General features: G+C 39.2%; 1 protein-coding gene across 1 annotated transcript in view; it reads left to right on the top strand.

The window, feature by feature from the left end:
• LOC119649333 overlaps positions 1-19,519 on the top strand; it is a 157,447-nt gene that overhangs the window by 99,550 nt on the left and 38,378 nt on the right. The window contains exon 3 of the mRNA XM_038051437.1: positions 18,417-18,569. Coding sequence (XP_037907365.1) covers positions 18,417-18,569 — 153 coding nt within the window. The remainder of the gene's footprint in view (positions 1-18,416; positions 18,570-19,519) is intronic.

The following is a 19,519-nucleotide window of genomic DNA, read 5'->3' as shown; positions in this document are numbered from 1 at the left end:
AAATACACATCAACTATTTTTAATTTCGAATTTTCACCCCTACAGAGATAAATGAACCAAAATGATAGTATCCCTTGGACGGATACATTTTCATTATATTGGAAATTTGGATCGATAGAATTTAAGCATTTAATCTTCATCTAATACTTAATAGTGATACTACTATTCACCAAAACATGGAGAGAGTATTACTGCGAAAAATGAAGGTACTTGATATATTTTTACGATACTCTTAATTGCATGATTCACTCAACTTCTCTGAAACTATTTTCATTTTCTAAGTAGTTTTTATGGAACGAAAATGAAATCTACAAATACGTCATTACGACGTCGATTCGGTTTGACATTTACAGAATAATCAAACACCGTAAAGATACAAATTACGATTTGAACGCTAGGCAATTTTTAAAGTCATTGTATAATACGACTATAATCTTTTATTGCTCACTTGTTACTTTAAGGGCACACACATGTGAGCCTCACGCCAGTTGTGGAAGAGGATTTACAGTCAACTTATTTCACTCATGTTATTGTGCATGTGCATCTTTAAACTATTTGCACATATTTTTTAACAATTTCAACGATAAACAAAGGTCATAAACATGTATATTAGAAGAATAATAATAAGAATAATTTTTCTGCCATTTTAATAATTAAATTAAAAGTGAAATGATCAAAAACGCAGAGGCCCATGAGCACTGTCCCTGGCCAATTAGTTGAATTGCCTCCTCTTGGTAGAAGTCAAAGAGCTTGGGATATTTTACCTTTCGCAATCATCTTTACGCTACAAACAACAAGCTAACAGATAAAATGATGGAAATGAATAAATCTAAGAGCAATCTTGTCAGCCAACAGAGCCTATTTCAGCTTACAAAGACTGTTCCGCTCGAAACGTCTCACTATAGGGTTAAAGCTCTTACTGTACAAGACTATGATCTTGCCAGTCCTCATGTATTCCTCGGAAACTTGGGTTCTTAGCAAGAAAAATTGCGAACTCTTGGCCGCGTTCGAGAGAAGAATCCTCCGAAGAATTTTTGGCCCCCTACATGAGGATGGACGATTCCGTAGCCTACACAATGACGAAATTTATGAGCGATACCATGACCGTCCGGTTGTGGATAAAATCCGGCTCAATAGGTTACGGTGGGCGGGTCACTTAATCCGTATGGATGAAGATGATCCCACCCGGAAAGTCTATAAGGGCAATATCTATGGTAGGAAAAGAAGACGAGGCAGACCCTGCCTAAGATGGAGCGATGGCGTGGGTCAGGACGCCAGACAGCTTTTAGGGATATCGAATTGGTGGACCTCGGCGCAAAACCGGGATGTCTGGAGTTCCTTATTAAGGCAGGCCTAGACCGGATACCGGTTGTTGCGCCGTTGATCATGATGATGAAGAGCAATGTTAAAGCTATTATTACAGCGAAGTTATTATATTGACCTTTTTTGCGTACCTCTTATCATTATTGCTACTATTATTGTCATAAAATCCCATATATCAGGTATGATGGGTTTAGCTTCGTCTAAAGTTTCCCAGTAAGCCTACATTACTCCTTGACTTTTCTAGTTCTAGGGCTCGTCCGTCATGCTAGTTCTTTCTTAATGTGTAATTTATCTATTGTCATCTCCGCTTTCACAACAGGAGATCCTTACGAACAATAGAAAATTTGTAGGGCATTATGTCTCAAGAGATTTATGCCTGTATACTGACACTGAAAGGCATTTGAGGGTAAGGGTAGAAAATTGTCAATAAACTTACAAAATTCCTGTTTCTAGTATGACGAAATGCTTGCTTCTCAAGAGCTGTGGCAGCCAATATCAAAATTGTTATTAGTTTGGCAAATTTTCTTCTTCCTACAATCAGAGGATTTTTGAAGACCTCTTATGTTCTTTCTTCAGTTTCTTCTCAAGGAAAACATCCTTTATTGTAGTTCGTTACAAAACACCAAAAATTTAAGTGGATTTCAATTTATTTTTATCATTTTATGTTATTCTATAACATATTAACAGATTTTATTCCTTTCAAAAATTATGATTCAGATTTTCGCCGGTTTCTTGGGCACCTTTTTTTTCTCCGAATTCAACTGAGATTTCAAAAATCTGCAAGCTGTAAATAATTGTTTATTATCATCATCATCATCAACGGCGCAACAACCGGTATCCGGTCTAGGCCTGCCTTAATAAGGAACTCCAGACATCCCGGTTTTGCGCCGAGGTCCACCAATTCGATATCCCTAAAAGCTGTCTGGCGTCCTGGCCCACGCCATCGCTCCATCTTAGGCAGGGTCTGCCTCGTCTTCTTTTCCTACCATAGATATTGCCCTTATAGATTTTTCGGGTGGGATCATCTTCATCCATACGAATTAAGTGACCCGCCCACCGTAACCTATTGAGCCGGATTTTATCCACAACCGGACGGTCATGGTATCGCTCATAGATTTCGTCATTGTGTAGGCTACGGAATCGTCCATCCTCATGTAGGGGGCCAACAATTCTTCGGAGGATTCTTCTCTCGAACGCGGCCAAGAGTTCGCAATTTTTCTTGCTAAGAACCCAAGTTTCCGAGGAATACATGAGGACTGGCAAGATCATAGTCTTGTACAGTAAGAGCTTTGACCCTATGGTGAGACGTTTCGAGCGGAACAGTCTTTGTAAGCTGAAGTAGGCTCTGTTGGCTGACAACAACCGTGCGCGGATTTCATCATGGTAGTTGTTATCGGTTGTGATTTTCGACCCTAGATAGGAGAAATTGTCAACGGTCTCAAAGTTGTATTCCCCTATCCTTATTCTTGTTCGTGCTTGTGTTTGACCAGTGCGGTTTGATGTTGTTGGTTGATTCGTCTTCGGTGCTGACGTTGCCACCATGTATTTTGTCTTGCCTTCATTGATGTGCAGCCCAAGATCTCGCGCCGCCTGCTCGATCTGGATGAAGGCAGTTTGAACGTCTCGGGTGGTTCTTCCCATGATGTCGATATCGTCAGCATAGGCCAGTAGTTGGGTGGACTTGAAGAGGATCGTACCTCTTGCATTCACCTCAGCATCACGGATCACCTTCTCAAGGGCCAGGTTAAAGAGGACGCATGATAGCGCATCCCCTTGTCGTAGACCGTTGTTGATGTCAAATGGTCTTGAGAGTGATCCTGCTGCTTTTATCTGGCCTCGCACATTGGTCAGGGTCAGCCTAGTCAGTCTTATTAATTTCGTCGGGATACCGAATTCCCTCATGGCCGTGTACAGTTTTACCCTGGCTATGCTATCATAGGCGGCTTTAAAGTCGATGAACAGATGGTGCAACTGTTGTCCATATTCCAACAGTTTTTCCATCGCCTGCCGCAGAGAGAAAATCTGATCTGTTGCTGATTTGCCTGGAGTGAAGCCTCTTTGGTATGGGCCAATGATGTTCTGGGCGTATGGGGCTATCCGGCCTAGCAAGATAGTGGAGAATATCTTATAGATGGTACTCAGCAACGTGATACCTCTATAATTGCTGCACTGTGTGATATCTCCCTTTTTATGTATGAGACAGATTATGCCTCGCTGCCAATCGTCAGGCATTGATTCGCTGTCCCATACCTTGAGCACAAGTTGATGAACCACTTGGTGTAACTGGTCGCCTCCATATTTAACCAATTCGGCTGTAATTCCATCGGCTCCTGGCGACTTATGATTTTTTAGCCGATGAATTGCACGGACTGTTTCTCCTAAACTTGGTGGTGGCAGTATTTGTCCGTCGTCTTCAGTTGGCGGGACCTCCAACTCGCCGATGTTCTGGTTGTTCAGTAGCTCATCAAAGTACTCAACCCATCGCTCTAATATGCCCATTCTGTCGGAAATCAGATTTCCCTCTTTGTCTCGGCAGGATGAGCATCGAGGTGTATAAGACTTCATCCTGCTGACTTGTTGGTAAAACTTCCGCGCCTGGTGCGGTTGCTCCCTGTACTTTTCTAGTTCACAGACTTGTTGGTTCTCCCAGGCTTCCTTTTTCCGTCTGTGAAGTCGCTTCTCCGCTCGACGGAGTTCGTGATAAGTCTCCGCGCGTGCCCGCGTTCTTTGAGAATGCAACATTACTCGGTATGCGGCATTCTTCCGTTCCGTTGCTAGCTTACATTCATCGTCAAACCAGCCGTTCCAACTCCTTTTGCGGCTGGGGCCAAGTATATTTGTGGCCGTATCCATGATAACGTTCTTCAGGTGGTTGTGAAGATCATTAGTTGATGCTTCATCTCCAGGTCCTCTATTGACTGCGGTTATTGCGGCATCCATTTCCCTCTTATAGGTGTCGCGGAGGGTTGTGTTGTGGATGGCTTCAGTGTTCACTCTCACCTGATTGTCAGAGGGGATTCTAGGTGGTATTGTTATTCGAGCTCGGAGCACCATGCCAACGAGATGTTTATTATCAGTCTAAAGAAAGAAACAAGCCGGGAAACCGGAAGTTGAACGCTTCAGGTATGTGTATTTCTTATATAAGAATATTTGAATGGGCAATTGTCCCAATTGTACCTAGCCCGTAATATTTATGCATTTAGCATGCCACACTATTCACTTTAGTATGATGCCGGCATTAAAATCTTAGAATGCAACAAATTTGTACAAAAGACACAATTTTGACCTGTTATAACTTAATTAGTAATAATTGATTTCCATCAAACTAGGTAGTATCATGCCCTATGGTATAGCCTATATTACTAAAAAACTTGGTGATTCCAGGATAAACTTAAGGGAGTCCTGAGTCAATTATTATTATCAGATTTTTGAGTTGGGTACTTTCTGAAAATGAATTCAATGCCAACCCCCGCAATCCCTCTTGCATGAAACGGCAGAACTGATGATTTACAGTTCCCCTCTTCCTACCAAATTTCATATTAATAGGAGTTACCATTTCTGAAATAATAGGTGTGACACACAGACAATAAACGGATTTTCAGGTTTTGTTTTGCACAAAGCCGGGTAAATTTCTAAAATGTGTAAATAAACTATTATTAACTTTATTTGTGCAGATATCGGAACCGGATATATTTTGAGGCCTAGATTTCGTACAGATGCACCACTGTGATTTTTTTCAGATTTTTGGGTTGGATAGGTTCTGAGAACGAGACCTTTGCACTTTTTGGGGGTCATATTTTGAGCCCTCACACCCCTATGTTTCACCCAATATCAAATATTGAACCAGTTTCGAAAAGTACTAATTGAGACCTTTCATTTGATACCCCACATGGCTACATCCTGTAAAAAAAAATTTGCACCCTCCATTCACATGTATGGGGAGCACCCCCTTAAACTTAACACAAGATGGCGCCACTTACTGCATGTAAAAGGAACACCAGATTACATACTCTCACCAATTGTCGTAACAATTGGTCTAGCCGTTTCCGAATAAATCGGTGACAGATAGACGGACAGACAGACACCGTCTCGATTCTAATAAGGTTTTGTTTCACACAAAACCTTAAAAATGAATATTACAATAATGTATTAGTTTAATAAAAACGAATCATTTGACATTACATTTCCTAGGAATTAGGAAGCAAAAATTTCGGAAAACTGTTCGACACGTGTTCTCCGCAATCGTTACCATTTTTTCTCGGATATTCTGTTTCAATTGACCTCGAAAAGTAATATTTCGGTTTGTATACATTCAACTTAAGGTAATTTCACAACATCAAATCCTTTGGTGTCAAATCAAGGCTACGTGCAAGGCACTTTATGTTACCTCGTCTGGTTATCAGTTTTTCAGAGAGATGTTGCGACATCCCACTTGGACCACGTTATTCGATTAAAACTAACAAAATCTTGCAAAACTGGAGTGCAAAAGTTGTTACTAGTTACTGTAAGGCTTGATCAGTAAATAACTAGTAAATAACTTCTTCCTAAGTTCTTCTTTCCTTAGTATATTTTCGATTGCCTTGGTTGGTTTTTCAACCGCCCTTCAGGATGTTTGAGAGGTTAGTATGTGGTCCTCGATATTCTTGGGGAACAACTGTGCCCCGGCGGCAATTTCCACCTCCGCCCTGTGTGCAGCGAATCTCGGACAGATAAAAACAAAGTGTTTCACATTCTTCTAAATCACATCACACGTGAGTTGTCACGCCTGAAACGGTAAAAATATACGCCTTACCCTCTGTGTCCACTTAGGAATTTTGCTATCCTCTCCATGGTATATTTTAATCCATTTTGAGCATCTGGGATAATTCTGCTTGTCGTGTGTCCTTCAAGTGAATCACCCCATCTCTTCTGCCACTAGAATATTGCTTTAGTTCGTGCCAATTGTTAACGGTAGGTATAGGATTCACCGGTTGCATATGTTGGGCAATTGAAGCATCGACCTTCGCTCGCCAAGATCTCAATAGAGAGCATACCCGCTATCACGCATGCTGCGTCAAATGTTGCAATGTAGGCACACGTTATCCACAATTCAATCGGTATAGGCGTGCAATCGTTTTCCTGTTTGCTTTATATTCCAATGTCGAGGCCCAGACAGGAGCTACATAAAGCAAATTCGAGCGAAGGACTCTCGACATAAGCAGCCAACGGTTCTGTCTTGGGCTACCTATGGCTGCAATTCCAGATGCTTTTGTTGCTAAACTTTTAAGATGTGCCTTGAAGTTTTATTTTTGGTCAAGCATGACTCCTAGATATTTAAGCGCTGGTTGCGAATATATAGAATGTTCGCCAATCCTAATCTTCACCGATGTTTATTTTCCTCGTTTGGCGATTAGAATTACTTCAATTTTATGCTGTGTGAGTGCCAGACCAGAGCCTTCTAGTCAAGATCTGATTTCCCAAATTGCCTCGTTTGTCGAATTTTCGACTCCTTGATGTCTTGCGCGCACGATAGTCACTCCGAAATCATCTGAGAAACCAAGAGCGGTTACTCCTTTGGGATAGGCTGTAACTTCACTTTTCGTGGAGAAACTCTACGACAGTGTTCACCAGGTATTTGGGAGTGTCTAATTTGGCTAAAGGCATAATTATTTTACTCCAGTTTACAGAAATTAAGGGATTCTTCATTTCAAGAGTAACTACCGCACAATATTTACTGGCTCCATTGCTGCCTCCACAATCTTCGTCACCGTACTGATCGCATTGGCAGTAGATCTCACCTTTCGGAGTCCGAACTGCCTGTCTGAGAGGCCACCCTCACTTTCTGTGATCATTACAAGCTTCTTGTAGATAATCCGTTCGACTGCTGTTTAACAGGCAAATAGCCCAAAGTTTTATTTCGCTTTGGAATTAGCACTAGATTTTGTTGCTTCCACTTTTTCGAGAAAATGCCTTTTTTGAAGCACGTCGAGAGTGTTTGTGCGAGCCAATTTGGAACCATCTTGACAGTCATTAACAGTGCTTTATTCGAGATATGTCAAAGCCTGGAAATTTTTTTCCACTATCTTCGTAGTCCCAAGCACCTCGTGTGTGGTTATCTTGGCATCATACTTGAAACTTATGAAAAGAGAATACTAATAATATCCCGCAGCAGATCAAGGATTGTGATCGTCGGTAAACGTTTACTCTTTATTGATGGCGTGATCGCTTTATACACGTCTCCCCATGGGTCGGAGTCCGCGTCTTTGCATAATTTCTTGAAATGTTCGATTTTACTTCATGAATGGCCTTCAAACTCAAGTTCGTTCCTGTTACGTTTACTGTATCTCCTCGCTTTAGGACAGACTTCGCGACATTCTTCAATTTAGGAATTCCACTAGAAGTTGATCGTTGCTTGAATGCAGTGCTTCATGGTATAGAAGCGTCACTTGCTTTCTGTATCTTTTTAACAACCTCCGTCACCCTTTCATCTGCGTTTCCCATCTATATCGCATGCATAGTATCTTTTCGAACAATCGCTTATCGAGTTTCTTAGATGTCTAATCCTCTTCTGCAGTTTGTGATTTTTCCTCTCATCATACGCTCCACCTGGAAGATAATAGGCTGATGGTCACTTTGCGTATATTCCCCGCTCATCCGTCATTGCAGATCTTGAGATAATGCGATGTTAACAAGCATAGAAATCTCTGCATTGCTCGCATATGATAGTCATATTAACTTTATTTTCCAGCACACTTTGGGGAATAAGGCCCTGGGCAATGGTTCAAGTTTAGCTGTAGGAAATTCATTTCCGGAGAGCTGAAATTTCCTTCCTGAACGCCGAACATCTACTACTGCCTGTGATATGGTCGATGTCACTGTCCTTTATTTTCCTACGTAGCAGAAATTTGGGGTTAGCACTGCAACTCTTCGCAATCAGACCTTCATCTGTACAACTTCAGCACAACTTCTGACCTATCCAATGTACTCGAGCAGTTTTTCGCGATGTGTCCAAATTGCAGAATTCATTTCTCAAAAGCGGTTACTTTTATTGACGCAAAATTTGGTGGAAAGTGGGAAACTTTGAACCCCCACGCATACAATGAGTAACATCGTTCTACGTTCATTTTAAGGGTTTAATTCATGCAAAAGAGGTGTAATAACAACTATTGAAATAGCGCGCGTGGAGCCGTGAAACTCCGAACCTGAGTGCCGCGATTGGATCGGATCCCCTGCCTCAGATGTATAGTGAAGCGCGGCCTCTGAAGTTCTCGCCCTCCCTTGACATCCTCAGGCCATTATATTGGAGGATATCTCTTGTTAAAAATAGTTTCACGAAATTAAGGAAGAGGACGGAAGAGGAGAGTTCACAGCCAATTTCGCCATATTTTTAGGTTTTCAAGTTAGCTCTGCCCTCTTGGTTCTTTCGGGCCACTCAAGCTAGACCATTTTGACCATTGAAAATTAAATAGTTGTCATTACAGAGGGATGACATTTTTTTTTCTTTTCACTGAATATAGTCATGTTGGGTATCAAATGAGAGATGTCGATTATTATTTTCCAACGTTAGTCTCAGTTCGGACTTTCGATGCAAATGGAGGAGTGCGGGGGTTGGAAAGTGATAATTTCTTTCACGGACCCATTCTCCGAAGCTACTCAACCAAAAATCTATCCCATTGCCACTTCATAGACTTTACTAACGTATAATTCTACATATATTTCAATGATTATTGTATCTTCAGAATGCAAATGGTTTGAAGATAGGTCAGCGGTTCCAATACCTCAAATCTTTCTTTTTTCCACAATATTGCTGAAATTCTGGGGGAATCGCGTGATTCCCACAATTTATTAACAAATCAGGTTAAAAGTTTATCATCCTATTCGCACTTACGAAGATGCATGCACCAAAATGGGTCAATAGTCGGTTAGTATTCATATGTAAAACTCAGAATAGATAAGGAGATATCATCAATCCATTCATACAAATGCCTACAGTCTATCATGTAAATTCTTTCAATTCGTTGCAAGAAAAATCCCGATCCATTAAAAACTCAAAAGCGATCAAATCAAAATGAAAAATCGTGGAAAAAAGAAGAATGTTTCTCGTCTGTGGATCCACAGAATACGAGGTTAACGCTTCGGATGTTAAGTAGGTTCTCCGCTCTCTTAAATCCGGCTATATTAAAAACTGCTTTGCTAGCGAAAACGAAGAAACCAAACTTCACAAGTAAAAGCCAACAACCAGTGTTTCAAAATTCTTGAATTTATTATGAAAACTAGAGAAGAAACGAAGAGAAAAATAAATCGAGCTAGTTAACACAATTATACATTGGCTCACGTGTGATCATGGTAACCATACGTATAGCGTGCATGAATACGTATTTTAAAAATTCAGCTTTACGGCCTCAGCATAATCGGGTACGTTTGCATCTGAACGGAAATGAGGCTCGAAGTGATTGCATCAAGATATCTTCTTTTCACCTTGGGAAAATCGTGTTCATTAGATATGAAAGATGTGAACAATAGAAAAATCTTCGAAATCAAAACCAATTATTTTTTGAATGGACGAAGATATGTGCTTAGATAGCCGCCTTGGATACTAGGTGGAAATGGGAATATCATCCATGGATTTTTCAAAAGTACTTATGCAGTCGTTGGGAGATCTTAATTGAAAATGAATTGAACTACCAAGAGGGTTGTATGTACGCATCAATTATTGTTTCCGGGGAATTCATAGGAGCAGCTGCGCTTGAATATTGTAATTTTGATTGATAAAATCAGGTTTTCAAATGTATTGAATTTTATTCTCAAGTACAAGTCAATTCACCAGATAGTTTGATGGATAATTAAGCGGCTCTAACTTCTAAAACTAAGTAGTAAGATTTTTCGTAATTGATTTCATATTTTGAAATCCTCTTTCAAACAATAATATGTAATAATAAGCGTTGGCGCGACAATCTAATTAGATCTGGTCCTTGGAACGGGTTAAAGTACATCATTCAAAACCGTGACGGTATATTACAGGACTATAGTACATTGTAGGAAGCGATGTGGTCAGCATCGGGCTCGCTCGTGATTATTACCCTAATTTGACTCAAGTATTAATTCACAGCAGGGTCGACTGGTATCCGATATCCAATCCTGATACAAATCTCTCAGCCACCTGTGAGATTTGAGCCATCCGCAAGCAATAACTTTTCTAACTTTTGGTAAAGATTTAATTAAAAATCCTCTCCCCGGAGGTAATTGCGGTAACGAAAGCCCCGCTCTTCAATTCGGTGAGGGGAAAGTATGCAGAACGAAGGGGAAGGTCTTGTTGCATAATCTTGACAATGTCCCCCCTTATATAGTTATAACGCTTCAAAGTAGAGCTATATTGTAGTAAAAACAATGAAGTTTAAATGTCAACTCTCACAAGTACCCACTTCAAGGCGCCATAACTTTTCAAGACCGCCTTGAGTTTTAACCTTTTCTAATTTCGCCACCATCCCCGGGGATAGGGTTGACAATTCAACTTCAGCTCATATTTTTTAACTATACTCGTATACGGCATAATATCTTTGAAACAGGTATCAAAAAATTGTACCACTGGGTTCCTCTTCCTTGCTCCCATTAGTGAAAATAAGCCATATTATAAAAGTGATAGCGTGCTCGTGAAATTTATGAAAGGAATATAAAGAATTTGGAGAACAATAAAATACAAGAACATCAAAATGAATTATCATACTTAAATTACTACGAATCGTTGAACGTGCTCACGTTAACTCAAATTTGTCATTGCTTTCATCATTTCATATTTTAATTAACAACAAGTAAAACTGTAAATAATTTATAAACTGACAACTTTATTCATTTAGTGACATGACATTATTGAGAGAAAGTTTGCGGTGCGAAGTTAACATCAATTAGCTTCCAACTACTCGCATCAGTCTATGGTAACTAATTAGCGCTGCTTCAGCATCATCCCGTTAAAAGTCATCAACATTTAATATAATAAGCACATGTCACCTTGATTCCCACCGTTGCTAACTTCCAGTTACTGTAAGCCAGCATCACAGAAGCAAGTACATAGCAGAACTGTATTGAAATAATTCCGGTTTCCCTGGTTTCACAGAATTATTGATCAATTAGGCATGCATGTTGAAGTTACGGTTATCATTGTTAACTGGCCGCCAATGCTGTCGTTACTGTCGGAGTTAACGTGCAATATGCTTACACCTTGTAACTATTTGAAATATACACCAATTAGTTGAGGAATTTTAAGACCATACTTCGAACAGAAATGAATGAATATGTGTCAGAACGCGATGACCTATCGTGAAAAGTTTTGAATTTTTTTTGAGTTATGTACGTTTGAAACTTTCCAACTAATTGGTACTCCGATTGTTTTATTTGTTTTAATAATAATAAGATTATGTGTTTTTTTTTTCTTTTGAATGCGAGCCGTTTCTATATTGGAAAGCATGTGCCCTAAATAGTTCTGATTCAATTTCATCTTCTATCATATTCTGCCACTTTCTGATCAAACCGTTCAAATTTAGTTAAAGCGAAGGTAACTAAATGTACCTGCAATTGCTCGCGAGTCAAAACACCTAAAAACTGCCGAGTTGGTTGAGGCTCCAACTTCGCGAAACTCGCCATTGGCCCTAGATGGAAATTCAGGTTCGGGTATGGATGTGTGAGATAGGATACTGAATGCTGGAAATTACAATTTTCCCCTTAAAAAAGTTATTATCTAAAATAACACTTAAAGTTTTTCAACATTCGATCGACGGATTCGAATTTACAAGGAACGAGAATTTTGAGCGAGTGGTCTTTTGAATATTTGGCTTAAACAATGGAAGGGGATCCTGGGAATGGGAAGCTCCCGCAACTTTAAAGCGGCTAAATAAGCAGCATAAGACATAACCCGCAAATGGGTGCTCGCCCCGCAAAACAGAAAGGCGACACCGAGAGAGTAGGAAATGGACCCCTTATTCGCTGATCGAAAAAAAAATTGACGAAGCGAAAAAGTGCATCAACCATGGCACATCGTCCCAAGCCCTAGTAAAGGAGGAGGGTTTGAGGCAACGTACTTTATACTATCCTCAAACAACAATAAAATGCTGAGATCAGGGAAAGAGATAAATAAAGTATAATTTTATTATTGTACAATACTAAATCCTACCTGATTTCTCTTGGCGACGCCCGCCAAGAAAATACACCCAATGTGGTTAAAAGCAAAATGATCGCGTTGAGCCCTAAGCCTCGGGGAAATGCTAGACCGTTCACCTCAGTCGACGCGACAGGACGAGCCCCGATCCTGTCGAGAAATAGACAAGGGTCCTTGATGCATGGGCGGCGTTAGGACGTAACTAAGTTAGTTCGAGCAAAAAAAATACATGTCTGCATGTTAAAGGTTAGCACTCTCACTGAAAGACCGAGGAACTCGCAAGAGCTATTCGGAAAAGACACATTGATATCTGCGCTTTGCAAGAAACCCGATGACTTGGTGTCAAAAGCTACGGCATAGAACGCGAATGCTGTAAAAATGGATATAAACTTCTCAATTTTGGTAGCCCACAGATTCAATACGGTGTTGGTATTGCCATATAACATTAAATGGTGACCGTTTCGTGAGAAGAAAGAAGAAATGATCTCACTTACGCGGTTACCAAAAACTGCGAATATCAAAGAATCGTGAAACCAAGTTAAAGACACGATCCACAAAGCGGCCTATTTAACCCTCGGGGCCAGCAAGCGAGGTAAGCGGTTCATCTAGAGGTACTTGGCTTTAGAATGACGATCTTCAAATGAAGGTCAATGAAAAGAAACACCTCTACCGCAAGTTTCTCGACGATATAACGCCAACTGGCAACCGGGAAGCAAAGAAAGCGATCGCTGTTAACTGAGGGGTCCATCTGTATGATATACTCGACACTAGGGATGGTGAAAGAGATCTGTATCGGCTTGTCGAAAGCCGACAACAACCCACACAGGATATCAAGCACTTGTTATGTTAATAACAAGAACGGTACTTCGTTCATCGACCGAGATTACGAGAATATTTTGAGCAGATTTCAAATGAAGAATTTGTTCATGCTCCATTTTCACAAGTATTGGAGAAAGCGGCAGGACCTGACGACATTGCATCTGAAATCTGGAAAGTGAAGAGCTGGGACCAAACACTGTGGTTTAATGAATCCTTCAATCGGATTATTGAGGAAGGAAGAACACCATCTGGCTGGTAAGAAAGTACCACTGTCACACAGGACATCCTACGTCCAGCACCTTATACACCGCTTTATGCAGGTGATGTTTCCCTGGCGTCTAATAACAAAACTAATTTCGAACAGCTTATCTAAAAATGGAATGATCGCCTCCTGCAACGTGGTCTCAGAGTGAATCTGAATAAAGCAGAATCCTTGTTGATCGATCCCCATGAAACAGGCACTATCACGGTCAATGGCTAAGCGATTTGAATACCAATGGCTAAGCGATTTGAATATCTCCGGTCAATCAACAGCTAATGGAGAACTGCGTTATGAAATTATTTCACGCATTAAGGCAACTTGGATGAAGTGGCGTTCCACAGTTGATGTTCTTTGTGATGGGCGTATCAATGAACGCCTCAAATCTAAAATTTACCGTAATGTAGTCCATTCTGTCGCCTTCTATGGTCCTCAGTGATATCCGACTATAAAAGACAATGAATAGCGTCTTACGGTAATAGAAATGAAGATGTTACGTTGGACTAGTGGCGTAACAAGCCTTGATCACATCCAAAATGAGGATATTCGCGATCGCATATCGAAGAGCTAAAGAAAAAGAAGATGGAGCAGATGGAGTAGTCCATCGGTTCCAAATCTGACGAATTCAGCAGTCAAAGGCCCTTCTTCTCAAAGCCCAAAATAACTCTTTGCAGACGATGATTGTTAATTGAGCCGAATGCGCTAGTTACTCTTACTTTTGAAACGTAAATCCGTCGATGCCAAAGTATTGACAGGCCCCAGCTCCAGTACGTCCTGTAAAATCCGCCGCCGGTAGCTGACGACATTGGTCTTCACGTTTTTTTTCCATTGAACACCAGCGGTGTCGTCCCAATTACTAGAGCCGATGGTTTTCACAGCCGCAGACTTCTGCTGGCCCTTCTTGAGAAATGGGCGGCGATTATAGTGATTTACAACGACTCGACAGAGAAAATCAACGTGCAGCTGAAAAACACCTTGAATAAGCAAGCACCAGACGAATCATTTGGCGAGTTTTCACGAACATGGACAATATTGTAGCTTCATCTTCAGCTTTTGAAAAAATAGGACCAGTTGCTGTGGGTATTTCTTCAAACTCAAAAGCCCTTGAGGTCAATTGCGTTCATATTTTCCCAATTCTTTCAAAGTCTTAAACCCCAAAAGTAGACAACTACCCTGAAAACACGGAGGAAACTAAAAAAGTTAAACCCAGACTATTACCGATAAAGACATTTTTCACTTGATGGCATTGCTACAGAACCGCTGAATGGCCACAAAATGGTTTTAAATTGTAGTTTTCTCGTATGATTACTTGCTCTCAAAGAGTTTATGCATGTTGCATTCCGCACCCTTGCAGCTGGGCTACTTATCATGGAATGCAATTTATCAGTCGTATCAAAGTTTTCTTCAAGTTAAGGCCTAAACACAACAGCGGTGTGATTGAGTGCGTGCGGAGTGAGAGAGCTGTCAAATCAAATTCATTACACGGACTTGTATAAGGCAATATACAACAAGTCCGATGCGTAATACGGCACACAGAATAGTTCGGAAAATTGAACTTTTAAGATGGGTGACAGATAATAGCTTGTTTCGTCATTTGCAATATGGTGGCGCTTTTCGTTTTCGACAGTTATTACTGAATGTAATTAATTTGAATGAATTCGTTTTGAGAACTGCACTATTTGAAATGGTGCCTTCCACAGTTCACAAAACGAATTCATTATATTATTCAAATGTAGCAGCCGAAAACGAAAATCGCCGCCAAATTGCATATGGCGTACTCTGTCATCAGAACGAACCTTGCCGATGTGGAGCGAACTTTGCCTACCTGAAATCTTCATTGGGCGTGCTCTCGTCCGCACGCATCGTAATTGTGTTTCCTGCTTTAGACGCGACGCAAAACTAGTCGCTTAATTCAATGAGTTGTACGACGAAGTTGGGAAATTTTGTTGTTTGGAAGCTCAAGGAGCTATGTAGCTGCTGCATGCATAAACGATTTTAGCATCTATTGGTTTAATTCACCGATCGCGGCAGATATTCGCAGGCGGATTTTTGTAATTGTAGGTTCTGCTTTTGCATTGCCGGTTTCGCCCATTTATGACAACTACCAACTGTGACCTATTTGTATTCTGAAATATATTTTCCTCAAGGTCGGTATTTACTTAGTCGCGGGTTACTTTTTTTTGCATCGTAGTTTGACTAGTATATTTTGGATTAGATTGCTCAACCAAGAAATTTGAGAGATTTTTTCCTAAAGTTTTCACGTGGAGATGATGCTGTAACTGAAATGGTCCAAGGGCTGCCCTATTTACAGGGTTAATGCATAAATTGTTTTTCAAACTAAATTTTTGTCATTAAGAGCTATTTGAAGTTTTGTATACCATTATAGACCTGCCATATTTTTGTTAATATTACATATGCTTAAAAAAAATTTCTCAGTTGATGTGATTATTTAGTTGATCAAATATGCAGCTTCAAGTTGAAAAAAAGCCCTCATTCCTGTCACCTGCCATTGGAAGCATTCGAAATATTTATGGGAAGACTCAAAAGAAAATGGTACTGCCTGACAATAGTTTTCTCACTTTAAAGATGGAAATTTTAAACTCACTGGAGCAAATTGATCAAATCGATAATTGAGTTTGCGGGTATGAATTCCTCGCACCCTCTCGCTTAACTCGCCAACAAGAATCGATTTTGTCTTATGTGTAGTGTGTGAATCGCAATAGGAGATAAGAAACGATGTCATTGCACCGATTTCAAAGAAAGGAAAAAATCAACTTGAAACGAGGGAAGGCTCGGCTTAGTAAAATCAAGAAATCATGAATTGTTTGCTGAAAATGTACCAATTACAGTCGAAACCCCTGGTAAGTATACATTCACGCTCCTAGAGGTGCTAACCCAGAAGAAAGAGGTCCGAGGACCAAAACAGCGGAGGAAAGTTTCTTCTCGATTAATATGGTCCGCCAACAAATAGATGGCAAACTCAACTCCCTCAAATTCCCAAACAAAAATTTAATATCAAATAATTTTTCAACGCCATAATTTATTATTATTATTTCTGAAAACTCAGATGAGCAATTTTATCGCATCCTGCATACTAATCGGACCTAGTACCATCAGATTTCTACTTACTGCGATTATTTTGAAACGAGCTAAGAGGAATTTCGCTTTAATGTAAATACATACTATGTTATATCTGATATCTTAAAGTGCATTTAATTTAGACGAAGAAGATAGCTTAATAGGAGGTAACTTGATTTTTAGACCTAAATATCAAATAGAGATATTAAGATTTTTTTTTTCAAATTTTTTGGAGAATGGATCTTTATTCGAATTTGCACTTTTTAACTTTTAAGTATTCGCCTATTGTGTAAAGCTTTTCTTTGACCAAACGCACTTACTCCAGTGAAGTTTACGCAGTAGATTTTATGATTAGGATGAAGTTTTTATGGTAAACGAAAATAAAGTCTGCTTGTAGTTGTCTTCTTTTCTGACAGCTTTTTTTTATGTCCACTCAATATAAAGTTAGCAACGCAGACATCATGCCCAGGATAAGTGTCTCTCTATCGTCACTTATTTTTTCTATTACTATTATGTTCCCCTCGGGACTTCTTCATTTCTCTTGTAGTTTTGTTTTTTCTTCTTAACTGAACATGTTAGATGTTCAATAATTTTCGAAACTTAATGGCTGCCTTTCACGCCCCATGTTTCACTTGAGGATATTTTAATACCTATGATTGATGTGGATCGTCTCGACATCTCTAACATAATTAGATTGTCTTTTTGTAGTGCGATGGGCTGTACTGAAAGTACCTGCGAGAATAATTTCTCCTGGGATATTATTTAATGCAATATAATTGCATCCTAATCAAATGTTATAATCAAAACTAAACATTCATGAAAAGAATCCGCTCACTTCTATGTTTACCCCATTTCAGTTGAAGGCTAGAAGGCTTCTTCCTCAAAATAAGATCGAAATGAAGAATGATGATCAACAGTGTGGCAGGGCCGCTTATAATTTATGGCAGAACAATTATGAACAAAACGATTTCTTTTAATATAAAACTACAGTTTTGTAAAAAAAAATCTCATCTTCAAAATAAAATTTTTTTTCTTTTTTTATTCAAATTGTACCATCACTTGAACCAAAATTATTTTTTTTTTGTGAATGAATTGTTTACAAAAAGAAAATTAAATTCTTGCGCGAAGTGTTTACAAACAACCTAAATTCTTGAATGATCAAAACAAAAAAAAAAACATTTTTGTTTTGCGGAAGAAGAAATTCACACATAGAAAGTAAAAGTTGACAAAAATATATCAACCGTAGCGCATACTATATTTAACCACCAGGTGAACACAAACGTGCTCAGAATTATTATTATAATATTGTACAGCTGGCAACAAGATAATAATCTTTTTTTTTTTTCAAAGAAAGATAAACATCTATTTGAACTATATGATGAGGTTGTTTGGTTCTTATTTATTAGCTGGAGCCCAATAGAGTAGAGGCCTCCAACTAATAAATCCCATAAAGTAGGGATATTCGACTAATAAATCTAATGCACCCTAATGCTTCCAGATAGCCAATGAACAGTTTTTCATATTTTTATCTATACGAGTATATGTTTACTTATAAGAAAATTATCAGCCAGATTTCACTTTGGGTCTCTAACGTCTTATACCTTCGTATGCCTTTTTATTTTTATCTGAATAAACTGTGAAGGGAAGGGTTTGTAAACAAAATAATTTCGGTCTAGGCTGTGCGCATTACCACCGATAACAAATACTCCAAGTTCAGCAATAAATCTACGGACTAAAGTCTTATCTTCAATTATAAATATATACGTAATATGTAGTATATTCTAATCGTCTTTTTCTTCAAAATTTTAGGAATGCCAAAATCTTGTAGAGGAGAATCGTCGGTTAATGGGCTTTGCAGCGGGAACGACGACCAGTAATCTTGTTGTGCCAGCAAATTCTACCAATATAGAAGCCGTAATTCTGCAAACACAAGTTGAAACACTCCAATGGCAGCTTAAACAGGTTTGTAGATACTCCATTTAAAATGATTAAAGATATTAATCAATTTAATATTAAAGAAGTCATCTCGTGTGAAGGCCGTTTTTTTTGGCTTTTTTTATAAATTTTTTGTGAAGAACTGGGTAAAGATACAAATACAAATTTTTCACCATAGATTTGTTAATATCTTGAGCGTGCATAGTATTTTTTCCAGCTCGAGCAATTCATACACCCATCTCCAAAAATGGTGTATTTCTGCTGCCACGCTAGAGGGCGCTGTGATCATCTTAAAGAAAAAAAGTAAACGGCATTTTAACGTACAGACTTAACTACAGTCCCCAAACTAGGGTTATTAAAAAATATTAAAAATCTGGCATGTGACTATCATGTGTTTAACACTATAATTTCCGAACGACTCTGAATATCAAAAAATCACTTTGACCTATATTCTACACTATATCTAGATACAATTGACGCCAAAAAAAATTCGATTCCGCGGATCCGACACATGACCCCCTTAAATATTTGGCGCACTGTGAACGATTATCCATTGAGTAGGCTGCATACCATGATACTTATGTAGTCGTCCTTGATCCGATCAAAACGCTGCATTATCATAAGAACGCTTGCAATTCCATACGCATCGGTCAGGTATGGTACTATGGCGGAGTTGATCCAATATCAGACTTTCAATTGTACGTTCTGATTTCGACTACTAGATGTAAACTTTTTTGTAAAATATTGTATTCGGGTGCTTCATGGCCTCATCAAAGTGCGTAATAATCCTCACAAATATATAGATCTTTTCAAGTTCGAGTTTTCTTAAATTAAGATCTGTCCAAGTCATCTCATCTGTAGCCCGTAGTTTATTTGGAAACTACTTCGGAAACTTCGGTGGAACTCCTTACATTATTAAAAATTTACAATAAGTCGAATATACATTTTCAAAACTAAATCGAATTTGTAAAATTTGT

This window comes from Hermetia illucens, chromosome 2 (assembly GCF_905115235.1).
Source record: "Hermetia illucens chromosome 2, iHerIll2.2.curated.20191125, whole genome shotgun sequence".
Taxonomy (NCBI): domain Eukaryota; kingdom Metazoa; phylum Arthropoda; class Insecta; order Diptera; family Stratiomyidae; genus Hermetia; species Hermetia illucens.
This window is presented reverse-complemented; position numbering and strand designations above follow the sequence as displayed.